The 21,996-nt window shown below is 46.2% G+C and overlaps 2 protein-coding genes across 5 annotated transcripts in view; one reads left to right on the forward strand and one right to left on the reverse strand.

Annotated features, from left to right (window-relative positions):
* The window catches only part of LOC135830875 (microtubule-actin cross-linking factor 1-like), a 73,544-nt gene that overhangs the window by 43,092 nt on the left and 8,456 nt on the right, over positions 1–21,996 (reverse strand). For 2 of the 4 annotated variants that reach the window (XM_065343087.1, XM_065343086.1), the window contains exons 1-4: positions 3,094–3,491; positions 1,396–1,457; positions 599–688; positions 16–93 (exon numbers count right to left, since the gene is read on the reverse strand). In XM_065343087.1, the coding sequence (XP_065199159.1) occupies positions 16–93; positions 599–688; positions 1,396–1,457; positions 3,094–3,160 (297 nt within the window). In that variant the 5' untranslated portion in view covers positions 3,161–3,491. Of the gene's footprint in view, positions 1–15; positions 94–598; positions 689–1,395; positions 1,458–3,093; positions 3,492–11,992; positions 12,070–21,996 lie in introns of those variants that run through there. The other 2 variants (XM_065343088.1, XM_065343089.1) reach the window with 2 other exon arrangements.
* LOC135830876 (24-hydroxycholesterol 7-alpha-hydroxylase-like) lies at positions 7,172–17,049 on the forward strand. The gene is made up of 14 exons (XM_065343090.1): positions 7,172–7,468; positions 9,340–9,486; positions 10,278–10,316; positions 11,045–11,110; positions 11,351–11,447; positions 11,908–11,967; positions 13,226–13,362; positions 13,915–13,971; positions 14,394–14,506; positions 14,925–15,054; positions 15,232–15,295; positions 15,529–15,613; positions 16,010–16,115; positions 16,495–17,049. The coding sequence occupies exons 1-14, from the start codon at positions 7,274–7,276 to the stop codon at positions 16,633–16,635; spliced, it is 1,437 nt and encodes a 478-aa protein (XP_065199162.1). The 5' UTR covers positions 7,172–7,273; the 3' UTR covers positions 16,636–17,049.

Here is a 21,996-nt window from a genome sequence, read left to right on the forward strand (position 1 = left end):
GCTTCCAGGACGCACCTTTTGCTCGCCAAGGAACACCATCAGTTTGTTGAGATTGGTCAGCTGGTGCACGCGCATCCGCCCTTTCTCCATTTTCTGAGGCGATACACGGGAAAGGTAACACACAGCAACACACTCACAGTATGGTGTCTGAAGCCGAATACATCAAGACTGAGTGGGATGGAGGGAACAAGGTAGATGTGTCTTCCAAAATGAATCAACCATGCTTGGGTTATGTCGGTGGTGGGGAGGGGTGTTGCTTTGATTGCAAAAAGCATCCCCTGAATTATTTCGCCATAGTTCAAGGAAGACAGCGGTAAGGGGTGCGCTGTTACCAATATCTGCTTTCAAGCATGTCCCAGGATTCAGGGATTCTGCATGGCACGGCTTCCATTATGTGTATGGTCCGTATTCAATGTGTGCAATGTAAGAGATGGACAACCAAAGCAGCAGAGTAGATCATGGATCCACTGCATCCCCCCCCCCCCCCCCCCCATCACACACACACACCATGCACACACACACACGCACGCACGTACGCACACACACACATACACACACATACACACACAGGGGAAACATGTTAATTGGCATCACTTACCAATTTGATGCCGGTAAACATCTCCAGGAGCATCTGAAGATACTTTCCATCTCTCAGGTCTTCGTATAGGTCATTGACTTTCACTCCAGCCTGGATACCCAACCAAAACAGTACCAATGCTATGATACACGGCTTTGATGAGCAGTTATAAGTGACTCACTATACAGGAGATAGTTGAGTTAACCCCAGGTAGCTGTGGCATAACTTTACAGGAGAACATGAAACCTGGGTTGGTTTGAAACCACCTTACAGCAAGTTCAAGGGCTTGGACTAAATCAACTAGCCAGGAGGATGGCACCCTATTGTTGTGTTAGTTGCATGGTCCCCTACAGGAGTAGGAGGGCACAATCAAGTGAATCTACAGGAAATGAGCAAAGCAAGAATTTGCTGATGGCACATTTACAGTTTGCTTGATTTTCTGGCAACATGCACTTCGCCGTTACTGTCCGTCCCTTCTTCAATTCTGTTTAAAAAAATCCTTGCTAATGGATACCTGCATTGAAAATTTGTGTACGCTTCTCGTTGGCCGAATATTTGAAATACATGAGAAGCATTGTTCTTTCGAATGACGAACATCTGCGGTGCGTGCTTTTTTCAATAGGGCTGCCCGCAGCCAACCCTGCACTAGCCGCTATGGCTGATGTGAGGTGTGAGAAAGAATAGTTTTTTTATTCGTTTAATCATGCTCCTAGCGCCTCTGATCAGTGCTATAATGTCAAGTTATAGTCCCAAGTTTGACTCACTCCACTGCGTACCTAGTACCTAGTACAATACTACTACACTGTACACATACACACCTTCATCAGATGTGAGTTGATCCATTTGGTGAACGTCTTCTTCTGCACCGCATCTCGATCAGCTGCACACGCGCAGCCAGACACAGGATGGGTACACATACAGCATACACTAGGGAGCCTTCAAGAAACATGTGGCGAGAATACAGAGGTATGATGAGTACTTGTTTTACATACTCTTGTTTAACATTCCTGGAGCATATCGAATGTACTTGCTCTTACATGCATGCTTTCCTTGCAGATAATTGATATCCCACCTAGGTTAACAGACTGTCAGTTGATGATACATGTACGTGTAAAGACTGCACTGGATATATAATAGATCCTACATAAAGGTGGAATGGTTCACTGGCTGGTCTATCATTAGCCGCCTTGTTAGGATATGGGTGGGTGGATCTCTTAGTTGTGTACTTGTGGTAAACATGGTAAAGGGGTTTCTTTCTTTTCGGTGGGTACACTCACTCTCAGTCTGAGTCACAAGTAACAAGGCAAGCCATTGAAAACAGTCAGAAAAAGAAGGCAATTCTCCTCTTTTCCATAATAATGATTCAATTATCCATCCAGGCAATTGCTGGTTGGACTTCACCGGATGTCAAACAGAGAAAGGTAGTTCAATAATTATTAGCACTAGAGAAGAGTAACCCCAGATTGAATAAGTAGGCACTCTTTCAGTCTTGTTAGGAACAGAACAGACACGTGCAGCACAGCACAGTCAGTGTAGTTCAACCAGCTGCCTGGCCTGGACCCATGGTGTGATTACTAACAAGCTGGACAGTGAACTGCGGACTGCGGACTGCATGCGGTGAACCCTACCCTACCGAGTACTGTTGTGCTGAGTGGAGATACCAGATCAGTGCCCCATATGCATAGTCCATACAGGCACTTCTCCGAGTATCAATATCAATTATCATGTACAATCGTCATGTAGATCTACCGTGCTGATTGTACTACTTGCATGGCTGCACTGATTCACTGAGAGTGAGAGTACAGCAACAAGTGCTTTGCACAACAAGTAAAGCCGACGTAACAAGCATGAGGTGGAGGTGGTAACCAAATGGGAGACCACGCACGCTTGTGTCGTTCCCAAATCCGGCGGCAAGCCGCTGAAATACCGAACGCGAACACAGAGCAGCATGATTTCGCATACTGCACATTTTACCCATTATAAACTACTAGACTCTGTGAAAAGCAGTAACAGGAACTCGAAAGCGATGAGGACAGCGCAGCATGCATTCTCACAAAACAATTACACCATTCCAATTATACTAATACTAATAGGAGAACAACTCGAGCACACTCCGGGGTTGTTCCAGTTCCGGCGTCCAAGCATGTCGAGGAGGCAAACTGGGCTGACACTACATTCTACAGATTTCATGACACAGCCTCTGCACTGCAGTTACAGAGCCGTTTGGCTCCGCAATATTCCTAAGCCTAAGGTGTCCACAGATCAATCGCATCCCCTGGCACACATGTGTTTGCTGAAGCTATCCCCGACAGATCAATCGGAAACAAGAAGCGGAAGGACGCAGAGAAAACGGAGCTAGCTAGACCTCAAGAATGCACGAGGTACGAATTATATAATTGTTTCTCTGTAGAAATTTCTAAACGTACTATGATGTACACGTGATGAACAAAACCGTATTTCAAGATGTTGTTCACAATAATTATTATTATTACAATTCACCGAATACCTATACTTACAGGCAATCTGCGTCCGAGACTTCTCAATTCCATCTCGGTCTCTGTCTGTACTACGCTTCCAAGACATGGTGCCAGTGCACCAACGGCGTTAGAACGACAACCAACACGACAAAATCTCCATGCACCGAGCACCAACGAAAACTACATAACCATTCTGTTGTTGTCCTCACGAAGGAGAAATCTTCGCAACTGCTACAACTACGGCACATACAAGTAATCTTTTGACATTGACGTTTTTGCGTGCAAGGATTAGGTGCTAGCGCTGCTACAGCAGGTTAGGAGGCCACACGCGCGCGCACATGTGCACGCCTCGCTTCACCCAGTCGACATGAGGATTCTCACAAATGCGCGCATTCCCGCTGCACGATCGTACGACTGTAGCTGATCCAATGAAAAAAATAGAAAGACAACCAAAACCTGTCAGTTCGCTCACTGCACCAGGAATGATCACGAGAGCATTTCGCAGCAACAAAAAATAACTATTCACGTCAGAGTCAACGCGTACCCTCGTTGACCTCACTGGACTGGCCCCTTTTCTGCCAAGCCCAGACATAACCATGATAACGCGTAGATCTACCGCTAGCGCGCTGCACTACGTAGATCTACATCTACTTGTTGCGTGGTTGGATCACGATTTGCCATGCACTTGTGAACAGTGTGACTTGGCAAATGCAAAAGCAAAACACACACACACACACACACACACCTGCATTTCATGTCAAATCATCGGAGTGACGCAGCTCAGGTCAGACCGCGAATCCTGCCCTCACGTGCTCTGCCAACGTAGTTGTTATCTATCTCTTCTGTCAGCTCAGGCCGGGATCGGTGCACCCTGCTTGAAAAGTCCAGGTCACTCACCGCTTGCGTGCGGAGCAACACTAGTATAGTCACTACTACACTAGGCACTACACATGCACATGCAAAGACCTTTTTAAAGGGGAAGTATACCCTAAAATCAAATTTTCACCAGTTGTAGTCTTCGGGGTGCTGAGTCGAATGGTCTTGGTCCGAGGAAGCTGAGACGCTCCCTTCCTACTTGAATCCCAATCGAACTCGCGCACTTCCACCGAAACTGGGTGACTGCGCCCTACTAGATGGGGATTTGTATGCAAAATGTCACTAAAAGCGCCATTTCGTTCTTATAAAAGCACGGATGACCGCGATTGGCCCATATGTTGTAGTCTTTTGGACGCTGAGTCGACTGGTTTTGGTCCGAAAAGGCTGCGATGCAGCGTTCCTCCTTTATTCCCAATCGAACATGGTTGAAGAAGCGGTCACGTGCTCGTGCGTACACCAGTCGCCTGGTCACCGTGCCTGCAGGGTACAACTTACTAGCCTGTTTGACCTTTTTTGGGTGCAGTCCTGTCACTCGAGTTGAACTCGAGTTGAACCTTGGTGTGAAAGTTGTCGCCTGCTGGCGCGGTGACCAGGTGATTTGGGCACCCAGGAGCACGTGACCGCTTCTTCAACCATGTTCGATTGGGAATAAAGGAGGAACGCTGCATCGCAGCCTTTTCGGACCAAAACCAGTCGACTCAGCGTCCAAAAGACTACAACATATGGGCCAATCGCGGTCATCCGTGCTTTTATAAGAACGAAATGGCGCTTTTAGTGACATTTTGCATACAAATCCCCATCTAGTAGGGCGCAGTCACCCAGTTTCGGTGGAAGTGCGCGAGTTCGATTGGGATTCAAGTAGGAAGGGAGCGTCTCAGCTTCCTCGGACCAAGACCATTCGACTCAGCACCCCGAAGACTACAACTGGTGAAAATTTGATTTTAGGGTATACTTCCCCTTTAAAGGGGAAGTATACCCTAAAATCAAATTTTCACCAGTTGTAGTCTTCGGGGTGCTGAGTCGAATGGTCTTGGTCCGAGGAAGCTGCGACGCTCCCTTCCTACTTGAATCCCAATCGAACTCGCGCACTTCCACCGAAACTGGGTGACTGCGCCCTACTAGATGGGGATTTGTATGCAAAATGTCACTAAAAGCGCCATTTCGTTCTTATAAAAGCACGGATGACCGCGATTGGCTCATATGTTGTAGTCTTTTGGACGCTGAGTCGACTGGTTTTGGTCCGAAAAGGCTGCGATGCAGCGTTCCTCCTTTATTCCCAATCGAACATGGTTGAAGAAGTGGTCACGTGGTCCTGGTTGCCCAAATCACCTGGTCACCGCGCCAGCAGGCGACAACTTTCACACCAAGGTTCAACTCGAGTGACAGGACTGCACCCAAAAAAGGTCAAACAGGCTAGTAAGTTGTACCCTGCAGGCACGGTGACCAGGTGACTGGTGTACGCAGGAGCACGTGACCGCTTGTTCAACCATGTTCGATTGGGAATAAAGGAGGAACGCTGCATCGCAGCCTTTTCGGACCAAAACCAGTCGACTCAGCGTCCAAAAGACTACAACATATGGGCCAATCGCGGTCATGCGTGCTTTTATAAGAACGAAATGGCGCTTTTAGTGACATTTTGCATACAAATCCCCATCTAGTAGGGCGCAGTCACCCAGTTTCGGTGGAAGTGCGCGAGTTCGATTGGGATTCAAGTAGGAAGGGAGCGTCTCAGCTTCCTCGGACCAAGACCATTCGACTCAGCACCCCGAAGACTACAACTGGTGAAAATTTGATTTTAGGGTATACTTCCCCTTTAATTTTAGAAGTCGGGAAAAAGCCAAGGGTTAAGGCAAAGCCAAGGCAAAAAAGCAAAGCCAGGGACATTTCGCGATGATGTGTCTGAGCTGACCCTTCTGTGTGAAGGCTATCCGGAGCCGGTGGTGATCGGTCTAGCACTACTACTTACTAGTACTAGACTAGCAGAGGCTTTATTAATATTATACAGGCTAATCATGAGTCGACCGGATTGATAAACTCTCATAATACTGTATGCACCGGCTGTCGGTCCACGGTCACTGCCAGGGAGTAGTAGTCTAGTACGTACATGTACAGTCATGTACATGTATGTACTGCTCCCTGCCCCTGGTCACTACGCGGTCAGTCACTCTTACTGAGTCTTAGTCCACCAGTCCGTGGCAACTGGGTTCGGCATCGTTAGTTTATCTACTCTTGGTACTACAGTACAGTACATCATGGCCTTTTTACTTAGTTTTAGTTATGCCAAGAAGCAGCTGTTTTCAATTCTTGGGCAAGAACTCAGCTGAACAGAAGGGTGAGTTGACCCAACCCGGAGGAGGTGGAGTCACCAGGAACTGTCAACATCTTACTGTGGTAGACAAACAGACTGTCACTCAAACACCTGTCCACTTGGTCCACTGACATCCAGTCACCATGGTGAATGATCACAGTTCAGCAACTTCTGTAGTAGGGAAAGTAGTGAATATTATTAGTAACAATATTACTATTATTAGAAACTATTAACAGTTATAATGTTGATGCATGCATCTAGAGATGGTACTGGTACGGTGGTAGATCTACTATGTACTAGTAGTAGCAGACACACTAGACAGACTACAGCTTATAATAATTATTATAAATAATTAACAGGGAGTCGAAATCGACTCCCTGATACGATCTACTTGAATTCAGGAAGTCGTGAAAGCCAGACTCCCTGGCCTGGTCATTATCGGTATAGACTAGTAGTAGTACGCCTACCATGGTCTACATACATTATAAGTCATTGTAGTGTACAAAGTCATGCAGATCAGGGAGTCGTTTATCATGTTTATACGACTCCCTGATGCAGAAGACTACAAAGAGATTCTCGCCCTTGCAATGTCATCATGGTCATGACTCAGCAACGAAATCAGGCAGCGAAATCTGCCACTGCCACTAGATTCTGTAGCCTACTGATTCTGTAGCCTACTAACCGTTCCTTTTATTAATAGGCTGATAACTAATCCGAGCAATCGCAAAAATAATAAATAGACGTGAAAGACTCACAAAATAATTTCAGGACATACGAGCACGTACGTAGCTACGTAGCTACGTACATGATGTAGTAAAGTACGATCTTACCTGTCAATTTATTTTTATATCGTCTGGATTTTTGCGAACTGCAACGCGTGTTCTAGCTCTTCATTCAATATTTCATGTAGCTCGGCGTGTAGGTACAGTTAGCATGGTTAGTGGTTTTGTTGAACTACTTCCTCTTCCATCGATCGGAATGGAGTGCTACATTGATTGATGAAAGGTCATCCAAGATTTTCTTTTCCCGGCACCAATGGCAATGATGATCCTAATTGCAACGCTAGCGGCGGTGGCACTTGTCGCTATCTACTGCTACGTGTACTTATTCAGGAGAAGTCAAGCCGATGTACCGGGTGTACCTCGAATTTCTGGACTTCTGCCGTGGGTTGGTTGTGGCCTGCGGTTTGTAGGCAATCCGCGCAAATTCCTTGAAGACGTCCGCAAACAGGTACGGGTCCGGCCCGATGATGATTAGTTGCTAGTACACTTTCTGAGGTTCAAATTATTTTCTGATGTACAATCATGTACATGTGCAAAAAGTCCGAGTTAGAATGCAAGACTTTAAATATACGACAATAGTTTTATTACGCTGAACCAGCCATTAAATCCCAACAACGCAGATCGGCTGCGATACGACCTACTGACTAGTACTGTTATGCCAAGTGGAACCCGGACTGATGATGTATACTTTCTGAGCCACGATTCACGGAGTGATTATGATAACCCGATGACAATGTTCATGCGCTAGAGAGAGCGTCATGCATACAAGAAAGCACACACACACACACACACACACACACACACACACACACACACACATGCACACACACACACAACAGCCGTAGGAAGCAGTTTAATATTGGTGCGGCGAAATTGTGAGAGGGGTCCGGGGGTCCTCCCCGGGATTTTTTTGAAAATTGGGCCTAAAAGGCCATATTTTGATGCTACAGAATAATATGAGAAATAAGAATATGCATGCTGATGATACACCGCATTGTCGATGTAAAACATGGTACCTGTACAAGAGTCGACAAGCCATCAACAAGGTTGAAATGTAAAAAAAATCGAAAATTATTGGTCCGGCGACCGCCGGGCCTACCGGACCGGTTCCTACGACCATGCACACACAAACGCATGCGCGCGCGCGCGCACACACACACACACACATACTACTAGTACTACTGCTACTATGACAGCTACCCAAACGGGTCACGCCGCCCTCCACCCAAGCATGGGTACTATGAAGCCTTCAAGGGCAGTGGCAAATAAAGAGAATCAGCTAGCAGAACTGGCAAAACAGATAAAACAATGGAGTAGAACGGACGACTGCTGTACTGTAACACAACCTGCCAGTGGCAGAGACAACGACTGAAAAGAACAGGAGGAAAAATACACTGCCAAATTTTATGTCACAAAAAAACTGTCCAGGAAAGAGTCCACCAAGCAAAAGGAGTGTGGGCATCCGAAATCCCACCCAGACTCCACTGGCAGTTCTTCCACATTGTAGATGTAAGCGGCAGGGCCTCACATATCCGACAGACGTCCACAACGCTTGACCAGTGTACTCATGACGACGAAAGTTTGAAGCATTTCAATTTCCACCATTCCGCAATTGCGACCTTCCTCTTCGCACTCGCCGGCCATTCCACTGTAAACAACTTGTTCCAGCACTGCAGAAACCAATCCGCAATTCCCACCACTGCTATCTTTGAGCTTAGATGACAGTACAGCACTTTAGGGACAGCTACTCCACAGCGAGTGGCAGACCACGGCCCACGCAGCAGTGACGATATCGAAATAATTTGTCCGCATCCCAATCATTCAGTGCTACCTTGGCAGTGTGCGAGGGTGATCCAGGGTCGACTCTCCAGAGTCGCCCTGGGCAGGCGGGAAACTTTAGAGAAAGCCAGAAAATGAAGCTTAGAAAGTGTAACCTGCTCCCAAGGAACACAAATCAACACATACACACGCACACCTCTCTCTCTCTCTCTCTCTCTCTCTCTCTCTCTCTCTCTCTCTCTCTCTCTCTCTCTCTCTCTCTCTCTCTCTCTCTCTCTCTCTCTCTCTCTCTCTCTTCTCTCTCTCTCTCTCTCTCTCTCTCTCTCTCTCACACACACACACACACACACACACACACACACACACACACACACACACACACAGACACACACACATATCTGTTGTGGAATGTGCTGGGATACACTCATCATGATGTGTCCAAAAAAGGTGATTAATTTGATGTGAGCACAGGACTGCATACTTCAGCATTTGTTCTTTGTAAGTTTAAATTAACGGTCGCATTTATTCTGTGTTGTGCAGCATGGAGACAACTTCATTCTGGAGATGTTCGGAACTGACATGTTCTTCACCTTTTCGTCCAAGGGACTAGAAGCCTTGTACAAGATACGAGAGGCGGATGCAAGCTTCACTGAGGCCACAAGAGCCTTTCTTGGTCTGAAACTGCCTGTAAGCCGGAACTTGCATTCAATAAGTTGGTTTTGCTCGATCCCCGTACCATGATCTCACTGTTTTGACAGTGTGTAAAAAACGTTTCTTGTTTGAGCTCAGCGTGATTCACTGAAGTGATGACAAAGGACAACAAATTACAAACTCGGGTTGATTTTATACTTTCATAGTCACTGCCGTTACAAACAAGGCCGGTCAAGGCAACTCGAAGTAGAATGCCGCTGTCTGATGATCGCTGAAATGTGTGAAACTTGAAAGTTACAGGCTTACAGCTGCACAGCCTTTCGCCTCCGTTGTATGTGCAATCAAGGCCGTTATACAGATTCAAGTATTGAATATGCTGAAGGCCCTCAAGTGGGGACATGTGACATTGGTCTTGGTGTGGAATTCTGCTAGGGCAGTGCTGTATTCAAGATAGAGACAAAACTTGCCATTAGTGGCCACCCATGGGATCCGCCTGCCGTGGGCTTTAACTACAGGTGGTCTCTGGCTGAACCTTGAACATTCAACACATTCGGCACCAAAGAAAAGTGGTCGTATAGACCAGATGAACACTTGAATAGCTTTCACCTGTGCGTGCATGTACATATTTAGTATAGGAACTCCGAAATCCTAAATCAGTCTAGTAAGATACTGACTATCGTCATGGCAATATTTTCGTTCAGTCATTCTCCAAGCCACTTTGCCCAAAGTACGGCTGGATGGGCCAAGCCACCCACTTTGAGTGAGGTTTTGAGATCCTGCCTCTTAATGTGCTTTTTATACTTTCTCTGCCCTGCTCTTGTGGTCAGGGTGAATTGGTCCAAGGCTCCATGAGCATGTTCCACAAGGTATGCAGTTATATGGAGAGCTGAATGTATCCATAGCTAACTACAGAGCAAGACCATTCCACCCAACGATTGTGCCACTGGCGTAGACTAGTATGCATTTGCATTGATCGCTTATTCATCATGCTTCAATGCTGCTCTTGCATTGACGGTGTGAAGATTTACCGCATAATTGTTCGGTTAATGTGTGAAGTTTAAGACGCAAAATTAGGGTACTGTATCGTGAACCCTTTTTGTATGTGCTATCAACTGAAAGAAGCTAGTGAAATGATATTGCAATCAGCCAATATTATAGTTATGGAAATTTCAAGGTACATTAGAACGTGTATCAGCTGCATATTGTGGATTGAGGCTCCAGTCCCTTGGGGAAGAGTGGGTTCAAATCCCACAGCTGCCAACAGTGCTAGCTGCTTTGGCCACATTATTTTTCCCCGAGCACCGTCTACGAAGACACTTGTAGTATCACGAGTAATGTGGGAAGATAATTTTTTTGGAGAAGACTATTGGAGCATGCCCTTTTCTATAGATGACGGACATTCCGGATAATTCATTACAAGAAAAGAAGCGGGAAGTATGAAAATCAGTACCTACAGTAGAACGGTCATACAGTGATGTGTATACTGCATGAATGCCATGCATAGTGTAAGTATTCCTGTTACAGGATCTTCTTGTGAAGAATCATGCCTACCGTTGACTCTATTCGCTGTGTATTTCTCTATTGACGTTTCCAGAGGCTCAAGAAATCCCTTCTGCATGGGTACATCCATGAAATGAACTCAGCGATTGAGGAAAAGCTGGTAGGTGACTGGTATACATACATGTAGACGACTGCAGATGCCAGATAGCCAAGCCACACCCTCAGTTGGTGACTATGCCGTGACTGAGATGTTTTCTATCATGCACTTGCATCATCTCTAAGGCACTGAAAGCGTTTTTTGGCCGGATCAAAGTTGAAGTTAGTTGAACATCTGCTCTTCCCATCTTTTTAAAAGTAACGAAAGGTTTTTGGTGTGATAATTATTGATGGCTGTATGCAGGTCTCACTAGACAGCAAAGGAGAATTTGAGCTATTTGCCTTCATGCGGCAAATTGTCCATCAAGTTGGATTCCGTGTCTGGCTTGGCCCTGAGACAGGTGAGAAGCTACAATATCATTGAGTGCTAATGCCTTTAAAAGCAATGGTAACCAATCATACCAGTAGCCACAATGTGGGCACCTCTATGTACGAGCAACAGCAGTTTCTGCCCGAGACGGAATGAACTGGTTCACGTTGGAACTAATACATGGTGTTGGACACGTAACAACTACTACGGCAGTACTGACTTTTAACCACTCTTTGCCCAGGATTCCCATGTGGATAATGTTGATGCAATAGTGTTGTTGCTAAATCTAAGAACATTTCGTAGGCCCGGACACCATGGGAAGGGGTATCCTACCACCCAAAATGCCTTCCAGTATCCTTGAAGTGGAATGAAAATGTCAGTTTAATATAGTTCATGTCACACCGTACTTGTGCTTGGTTCGAATTGGAATGCCAGTCTGCTGCAATGACGGAAATTAATTTATTTTTCTGATGTTTGACCATTTTGCTCAGCCCAAAGTGATCATTTGAGGAGGTTCATTGCCGCCTTTGATGCTCTAGACGTGGAAAAAGGTAACTTCTGTGCACATTCTCTTACCTCTGACGTGCAGTACTTGATGCCTGGATTTCCCGCTGTTGGACGCATCCATGTGGATAGCTTTCCAAGGTTCAAATCTGCAGGAGGGCAGCAGGTATCAACACTTGAAATGCATCCCAACGCTCGTATTCCGGGATTAATAGTTATATCTAAAGGACCATTTGGCAGCAATCACATTGCCACAATTGACGCTTTCCGGCTGACCTCGACACTCTGCCACAGCACACCATCAGCAAAGCTTCCTTTGGTACAATGACGTCCTATATATTTAAAAAAAAGAATAGTTTTTGCTAGCTGTCCGGTAAGCCTTTTGATCTCGGATATAAAGTTCCTCCGCTAAAGAGTACAGATCAGTAGAGGCTTTGGAAGCTTGAACTGAAAATTCACTCTATGAGGGTTAAAACAAGTACCTAAGAGGACACAATACCAGAGTAGGAGGGCGCTGCTCTTGTGGCTCCTTTGGATAGAACTTGACCCTGTTTTCTAACTCAATTGAAATACAGCGGAAACCTTGTATCAGCTATTGGCCATGACCCACTTCCCCCCGTCTTATCACAGTCTGTGCAAGCACTGAGTGGTCTCAGAAACCAGCTAGGATGAACCTTGCAAATTGTTGATAATTCACTCCAAAGAAAAGTGGCTGAACAAGCCTGCTAGTCGCTTGGACATGTAGACTGCAATCTTGAGAATGTGCCAAAAATTCACCACCAGACATAGCTAGCATTTCATCCAGGATGGTCCTGCACATTTGTCCGGTGATACTCTGTGATAGCAATAAAAAAATTCACGGTTCGTGTCAGACTCGGCTAGAGGCCGAGTTTTCCTCATCCGTGGGAATGCCACCACCCTTCAAAGATCAAGGCGCAGATTCAGCTCCTAAAGCAATCAAGATAGGTTGCAAATCAATAGTGCGTTTCAAAAGTCCAGACCTCTGGTATCAAAAAACCGTTAGGCCAGCATCTATACCACATAAAATCTGTGATCACTTTGTGCATAAAATTTCCGAAATTGGACGTTTGTTATCCAATCGCTTAGAAAATTATGTAACAAAAAATTGCGGGAGCTGCCTGAGCAATATTCCGAAGAAAATTGTCAAAGAGCAACCAAATTTGAATTATTCGAAGAAGTCTAGAGGTCTCAACTTTTGAAACGCATTATAGTGTGGTTGCCTTCGTGCTTCATTGTCACAATCTGTACCTTGATGTGTGTGTGTGTGTGTTTTTGTGTGTTTAGGGTTTCAAAGTCTGTCCAGTTTGTTTGTGACAACGTTGAGTGGAAAGTATTATGAAAAGAAGGCACTGAAGCAACTCCAGGATGTTCTACGCTGCGTGTGGGAATCTCAGCAGGAAATTGGCACTTCCACAGAGGAGGTAAAGCACAACAATGCAGCGATTGTGCATTGCATGTCTCAGTGTATGTACGTGAATACCCAAGTTGGAATTTATACTGGATCGAAACCCAAATTTAACGTTGGAGTTATGATAGTTCTGGGCACTTGACTGGAGTAGAATTCGACGAACTGAAGATTTTTAGATATTAATTTTAGCTTCGAACTTCAACAATAATATTATTTCTTCAGCAGGCTTTCTATTGTTTGTTTTTTTGTATTTGTTTATTTTTTATTGGGAACACAGCCCTACAAAGAGACATGTGGAGACAAACACAAAAACAAGACACAGGGGATGTACAGTAGGGACGACGTGCCGATGTACAGGGAGCAACTCGACCGACCAGGGGTCTCGGCGTTAGTGTTTGTATCTTCTTTTCTCATTCTCCGCTCACATTCTTCAGTTCCACGCTTCCCTTGCTAAATTCTCAGTCTATTGTAGTCATTCTTGGTCTCTCCTTTTTCTTTGCATGATCAGTGATTGTGTTCTGGAAGATGTCTCATTCCCTGGACTCTGACTGCATGTGGACTGCAGGAAAACGCAAACTTTGCTACACTCCACGAAATGTACGGTCACCTGTCGACAGAAGCAGTGAGTTGCCTTGCTTACACCCATCTTTACAAACGTATTTGTCAAAATGTGTACTACCTCTACCCATGCATGCATTGTTTCATTGCTCAAAGTCTCCGACACAATGGCATATTTAACAAAGGATAGATCCTCATCTTGCCATAAGGTAGTATTTGGCCAGCTTTGCAAAGTTTTGCCAGAGGCGATTCAATCTCGACGTCCACTTTGTATTGCTCCAACATACGAAGTAGCAAGGGAATATTGAGGCATGAACCGCATGACTCCCTGATGACATCAGTTATCATACACTCTGACACTGCAGTGCAGTGTAGGCCGACTTCTTTCCAAAAGCCTGGGATAACCATCTGTTTACTACAAGTACAATTTACGTTTTCTGCCTGGACTAACACCTACTAGTACTTCATTTCAACTATTCTCTCCAGCGATTTCACCAAGTGGCCATCGACGTCTTTCAGTTCCATCTTGCTTCTCAAGCAAACATGTATGCATCGTTGTCATGGATGTTGGCCAATGTGCTATTGCACAACTCCTGTAGGTGAGTGCTTCCTATAGGTCTGGGTTAGACACTGAGTCATTAGCCAACTTTATCAATCAATTCACATTGCTGTGAAATCGACTGAAACCTAGAACACTGATCATCGGTATATACTTGAAAGCCAATGCGTGTCACAGTTGCAGCTACTTGGTGTGCTATAACTATTATCTGGGTACAGACGATAACAACGTTTTGAAGGTCCCTTGAGCGGTTAGCTTAGGCAGGTTTCACTGCATATGATGATATTGCCCTTTCACAAGGTCAAAGGAACATTTTGCTACATGTACATGTACTAGAATTTCATTCTTTTCTTATCATGTTACTACCACTTGCGACTGTTTCAAGCTCTGATATAATGCTGTAGAAAAATTTCTTCGAAGTAACAGGTTATTCGGACTGTGTTTTATATGATGCGCAGGGAGAAAGTCATGGCTGAGATTGCTGCCGTTGAGAAGAAGTATGGACCAGCCTACACAAGCAGTCTGGAGGCACTGGACGAAATGGTGTATATTGAGCAAGTCGTCCACGAGTCGTTGCGTATCTCCCAGGTTAGACCTGTGTTATCCCTCTACCGCTAGATGACAATCCGTGTCCTCTGTACCGTCTTTCTTCGAGCAAAGCCAACAGTTACTGCTCATTTGGCTTGAAATAGGAACATGACTTTCGTGTAGATCATAATCCCTTGGATTGTCTCTTTCTATAATGATGCTTCACTCCATGTTCAGCAATCGCTCACATTGCGTAAGGTGATGAAGCCATGTTCGTTTATGGAGCACTCCCTGCCGAAAGGTAAGCATCCATTGCTAAGAGCAGGTACTATCCAGTTTTCCAGAGTTGCTGTTCAACAATCTCACCTTTAGCGACTAACACTCCGATCTGAAATCTGAGTTTGGAAACGTTGGTATTGTACCATGCAAACTAACAAGAACGCAACATCTTATCTCACTGCTTTCTGTACATCTGACTACATGTACATCATTTCAAACCCAAGCCGACTCTGTTTTCTGAATTTACACCTTCAGGCTTGTACATCGCTACCCTCCTGTCCATTACTAACAATGAAGTGGGCAGTGATGAACCAGGCACTGACGTGTTTCAGCCAGGAAGGTAATTTGGATTTTTCCCGGACAGTGCAGGTGTAAACCGAGTTTAAGAAAAAGGCAGTATCTGCCTTTTTACACTGGCAGACAGTGTGAAAACCCTAATCACACATAGTTAGAACTCGTAACAGTTTGCTTTGAAAGGACATACCATTGCATGGCAAAGTCCTAGTGTACTTATGATATGAATGTCACGCGTCAACATCACCAATGCACCATGCCCCTCGTTGATGAAGCTCAGCCAAGGCATTTTTTCATCCAGGTGCTAATCAATGGGTGGGAAATCTTTCAAATTGACTTGAGTATACCCAAGTAGTTATAATTATCTCTCTAGATATGCCTAGCGTTGTTTTCTTGCCGAAGACGTGATCCAGTCATATCGTTCTGTGTTCTCTTTCCTCAGGAGGTCAGTTCATCAGCGGGAAACAGATGCACAGTACCACATCAGTACGTTTGGACACGGGTTTCACTCTTGTCCCGGCTTAAAGTTCGCCATGACCCTGAGCAAGGTCAGTTGTTAAGCCATAGAACATAATTATCAAGGGATTCCCAGGTTCAGTGCAGAACTATGTGAAAGCCATGCAATCATGATACCCTTTAATTTACAGATTCATGTAGCGCTTCTCAACATTCAAGCCGTCAAGGATTAACGACTTTTAAAAGACCCTCACAGTATGCCATTGGTATTGTTTCCCTTAGATGTGGAACTTGGGGGTGGGGGGTGGGAAAGTCGGAATGATCCTATTTACTTTACGGGAGAAAAACTCCAACACTGCCTATTTGTGGTAGTCCTCAATAGAACGAATGAAATCCTAATTCCCGACAGCTTCCTCGTTGATACTTATCATGAAGTCTTTTCTCTCTGTTTGCATGTATCTCCTTGCCAAGATCGTTCTGTGCCTTATGCTCGCGGGAGACCATTGTCTCAAGATGGAGCCACAGTTTTCTTCCAGCATCGAAGTTCCACCAGGTTCTGTGGGAGCTGTGGCCCGCTCCACCAAGCCATGCATTGTCAGGTACACAAAATAAACCTGATGCCACAACCGAGTGTACCTTTTTTATCGTGTGCTCATGCACTAGAAAATCAAACCTTTACAGTGAGGAAGTCAACGAATCTAGCCTTCAGGAACGCAGTTCCAGTACATGTCTATCCATGAATGACTGATTCCTTGAGATTGACAAATACATGACTGTATTTGTTTTTTACTGATCCTTCTGTTCAACTTCCCTGTATTGATAGTATTGTCAGAAAGCACCAATGTATCCTATGTTTATATCTATAAATGATTTCTTAACTTCTATGAATGCAGGAAAGTGATTGATCATTCAATCTGTTCCGCCTATTTACCTGTTCTACATAACTGGACAGTTTCAAACTTGATCATGGACCGGTGCCTGATTTTGAAGTTTATAAATAAGAAATATTCCCTTGCATACCGGTAAGTGTTCTGTATTGTGGTCTATTAAAGGGGAAGTAAACTTCAAAAAAATCAAATTCTCACCGCTTGTAGTGTTCGGGATGCTGAGTCGAATGGTCTTGGTCCGAAGAAGCCGAGACGCTCCCTTCATCCTTTGTTCCAAATCGAACTCGCCACTTCTACCGAAACTGGATGACTGCACCCTACTAGATGGAGATGTTTATGCATAATGTCACTAAAGTACCATTTCGTTCTTATAAAAGCACGGGTGACCGCGATCGGCCCATATGTTGTAGTCTTTTGGATGCTGCGCCGAATGGTTTTGGTCCGAAAAAGCTGCGATGCAGCTTACTCCCAATCGAACATGGTTGAATAGGCAGTCACGTGATCATGCGTACACCGGTCGCCTGGTCACCGTGCCTGCAGGCTACAAGTACAACACACTTTGAACTTTCGCACCATGGTTCAACTCAAGTGACAGGAACGCGCCCCAACAGGCTGTAAGTAATAGTAGCCAGTATCTAATATTGACTGCGTACGAGGTCAAGATAGGAAATAAAAGCCGAGTAAAAGACCGAGGCGAAGCCGAGGTCTTTTACGAGGTTTTTATTTCCTATACTGACCAAGTACGAAGTCAATATTAGATTTATCACGACAAACAGTCTGTATTTCAAATTCCAGAACGATAACCTCATGAATCCCGGTTTTATGATTGCACAACCGTTGCACCACCACCTACTCATGCAGTGGCAATGCTGCACTAGGCACCGTTCAACTGCGCAACCCCTAACCGGTCAAATATAAGCAGTCAATATAGCCCTAAGGAGTGAAATATGCAGGAATATTTTACTGCTTAGGTATAGCAAAAATCAAGGGGAGTCAATACTAAGAGAGTGATAATTATTATTATTATTATCAGTCCAGCAGTCGAGTCCAGTCCATCTACCATGGTTCATAAATGTTGTAAACATCAGCCATCATTATTCATCCACAACCACTGCACTAGCTACATCGTACATGTCTACAGTCATGGCCGCAGTCGTAGAATATACAGTACAATAATTATGTAGACAAAAATGTAATGTAGATCTACGTGCAAGCCGAGTCAGCTCAGATCATGTCATGGTGATCCGGTGAATGCAACAAAAATTAATATTTTTATGGGGATTGATTTTGAACACCAATGCGGCAACGGTGCATGCAGCCTGTTGTTGTTCTGGATTACAACTTGAACACGGTAAATCTTACTTCCTCTAGCCTAGGCGTATGTAGGGGATTGTATCCGGCGATGGCCAGTAGAGAGAGTTCCGCTGCTGCTCCGGAGCCTGTTGACCTAGCACCTGTCGCTGTCCAGAGAAAATACTATGATGTAGGAGATCTCCGACCTGTCGCTCGACAGGGAATGCCAATGTTGGATACAACTATCATGAGCAAGGATGGCAAAGAAACACTTCAGCTGAGCAGCTACATGCACCCTGGACGTCCTCTGGTCCTAAACTTCGGAAGCTGCACCTGACAGCCGTGGGTGGATGCTTTCAATCAGCAGTTTACCTCGCTAGTGAATGATTTCAAGGATACAGTCGATTTCTTGGTGGTCTACATAGCTGAAGCCTACCCATGGGACGGAGTGTGGAAACACGATGCGCCGGTCAACATCGACACCCATACAACTATTGAGGAGAGGTGTGCTGCAGCCAGTCATATGGCCTCCGTACTCAGAGAACTTCCCTGTGATACTGTCCTAGATACGATGGATAATCAGACCGCCATTGCATACCGGGCCTTGCCGGAACGTCTGTATGTGATTGAAGATGGCATTGTCAGCTACCAAGGTGGTCCAGGTCCGTTTCGCTATGACGTCAGTGAAGTACGTGCGAAACTGATGAAGAGCCGTTGATTCTAGCTCTGCGATGCTGTCCAAAGTGCCAGTCTATTTCTTGTCGGCAGGTAGACAGAATTGTTGACGACAAATAACCGAAAGTTTCTAAACAGGGAGACGGTACTTGTCTGATAGCTGTTTGTGCAGCTTCTGTCACTGCTCGGCATCTATCTAGTGCTATTGGCAGTTTATCAGTACACTATGGTGTTGTCAACAACACAACTCGGAACAACAATGACATCACAGTGGTTTATGTATCAGCACACATGTACTACTGTACTGACAGCAATACAATCATGTACTAGTATTATGCTAAGGTTGTCAGTGCACCTCTGAACAGTTCTGTCACTCTTCTGGTTTTGCTTACTTCTACATCACTATATTTGTCCTGAGGTGAGAGTGGTCTGGAGTGTTGTGCTAAGCTTTTGGTATTTGCCTGGTATTTGCACTGACCGACGGTACTGACGTTCTACAACTAACTGGCTAACAGCTCTAGCACATCTTGGATGCGCACTCCAACAGCCTTCCAACTTGGAAGGCTCTAAGTTATAGAAATAACGTAAGGAGGGGAAGGCCACAGCAGCAGAAACAGCACCTCTGCCAGTGTTCTGACTAAACAGCAACAGCAACAACAGCAGCCGGGTTCAACGTCCTCCTCCTCCCCGCCGCCACCACCACCGCCGCCACCACCACCGGCAGACTTCATCTCCACTCCACTACACAGTGGCCAAAAACGGAGAAACTCCCACCTCTCCCCACCAGAGGCTGGAGACCTGAAGAGATCAAACGGATCTGCGCCACAACATGACCAGCATGATGCGCAGCCACCCCAGCAGGATGCCCAGTCCTCTCATGCCCAATGATGGATTCCAGACCTCTGCGACTGCTAGTGACTAATGCATTCAGCCTGAGCAACAAGATAGGTGCCCTGCAGCATGCAATCCTGCAGTATAATGTAGACGTGGCAATAGTAACAGAAACGAAGCTCTGCTCAGATAATTCCTCCCATGAGTTGACCATCCCAGGATACTCACCCCCTATAAGGAAGGATCGAGATGCCCATGGTGGCGGTGTGGCAGTGTGGGCTAGGAGTGAACTATCCATTACCCACCACGACGATATAGATTGCCGTGATCACGAGCTCTTATGGATTTCCCTGGCAATGCACTCCGGAACAAAGACTGTTCTGGGTGCGCTCTACCGGCCTGGCTCTTGTGCAGAGACAGACACCAGCCTGATGGACTACCTAGACAACACTTTGGATGATGTCCGCCGTCTTGGCAGCAATGTGATAATTGCAGGGGACTTCAACGTGCATAATTCAGCCTGGCTACAGAGTAGCAAGACTACCCGAGCCGGTGAATGCCTGGAGGAAGTCTGCGCAGCACATCATCTTGTCCAGCATGTCACCCAGCCAACCCGCGGCAACAATACTCTCGATCTTATCATCTCCGATTTCCCACACCCCGTATGCACCACAGCCTATGCACCACTTGGACGATCTGATCATGCCGTTATCATTGCCGAGTTTCTCCAACAGCATCCACGACGCGAAGATCCTGCTGTTCGACAGGTTTGGAAATACGCCCTTGCTGACTGGCACCGCCTGAGAGCCTACCTCCGCAACATAGACTGGCCCGCCAAGATCCATGGGTGTGCGGAGCAGTCCTGTCAGCGCGTAACTGATGTCATCATGCATGGAATGAAACAGTTCATACCATCCAAAGAGCTTGTGGTGCACCAATCCAACCCTGTATGGTGGACACCGGACTGTTCTAACGCCAATCATGCCAAGGAGAGGGCATGGAAGCTGTGGCGACGCAATCCCCGCAACGATAACCACAAGGTCCAGTACATCACAACTGTTAACCACGAAGTGGAAGCGTGTCATGCAGCGCGATTAGCACATCAACGTAGAATTCGCAACAAGCTTACTGCAGGTTCCCTCCGGGACAAAGAGTGGTGGTCAACCATCAAGAGCGCAACAGGCAAGGGACGTTGCTCTGACATCCCCCTGCTGACCAACCCTGCAGGACAAGAGTTCCACTCTTCTCGTGAGAAAGCCGAGTGCTTTGCAGCGCATTTTGCGAACAAGTGTAGCCTTGGCAATAACGACCTCTGTGCTGCTGACCTGCCTGACCTGCAACGACCTGCCTATGCCACGCTAAAGCACATTCACTTCCGCGCAGCAACGGTCAAACGGCACTTGGCGAACTTGGCTGTATCAAAAGCAACTGGACCGGATGGCATCTCTGCTCGTGTGCTCAAGATGTGCTCATCTGAACTTGCAGACCCACTGGCAAAGCTCTTCGCCCTCTGCTTCTTAGCCGGTGTGCAACCTGGGGCATGGAAACTTGCCCATGTAGTCCCAGTTCACAAACGGTCCTCCAGATCTTTGGCATCTAACTACCGACCAATATCACTGCTAACGATCATGTCGAAAGTCATGGAGGGCATTGTAAACACGCAACTGGTTAACTACCTAGAGAAGCATGAGGTGTTGCCAAACAGCCAGTTTGGATTCCGACGTGGTAGAGGAACCGCAGATATCTTAACGGCTCTCCAACATGAATGGGTCCACACCATAAGTACTGGCGGTTGTGTCCAGGTCCTCGCCGTGGATATTGCCGGTGCGTTTGACCGGGTATCGCACACAGGAGTGCTGTACAAAGCAAAGCAGGCCGGCGTCGACGGACGCCTGCTTGTATGGCTACAGGACTACCTCACCAACCGAAACATCCGCGTTGTGGTTGGAGGCCAGACGTCAGATGCTCAACCCATCCAGGCTGGTGTCCCCCAAGGCAGCATCCTAGGACCCAGCCTCTTCCTTCTATACACCTGTGACATTGAACAATGTTTAACTCCAGGAACGCAGCTGAGCAGCTTTGCAGACGACACCACACTCTACAGCTTAGTACAGCCAACTGACGATCTCCAACAGTCCACCGCCTCCCTCCAAGGGTCCCTCAACAGTCTTGAGGAGTGGGGCCGCAAGTGGCGTATCTGTTTTGAGCCAGCCAAGACACAGCGCATGACTCTACATCGCAAGCACGTTCCCCCCTGCACTCCACCAGGCACCTTTGGAGGTGAAGC

The sequence above is a fragment of the Sycon ciliatum genome, chromosome 1 (assembly GCF_964019385.1).
Source record: "Sycon ciliatum chromosome 1, ocSycCili1.1, whole genome shotgun sequence".
NCBI lineage: Eukaryota > Metazoa > Porifera > Calcarea > Leucosolenida > Sycettidae > Sycon > Sycon ciliatum.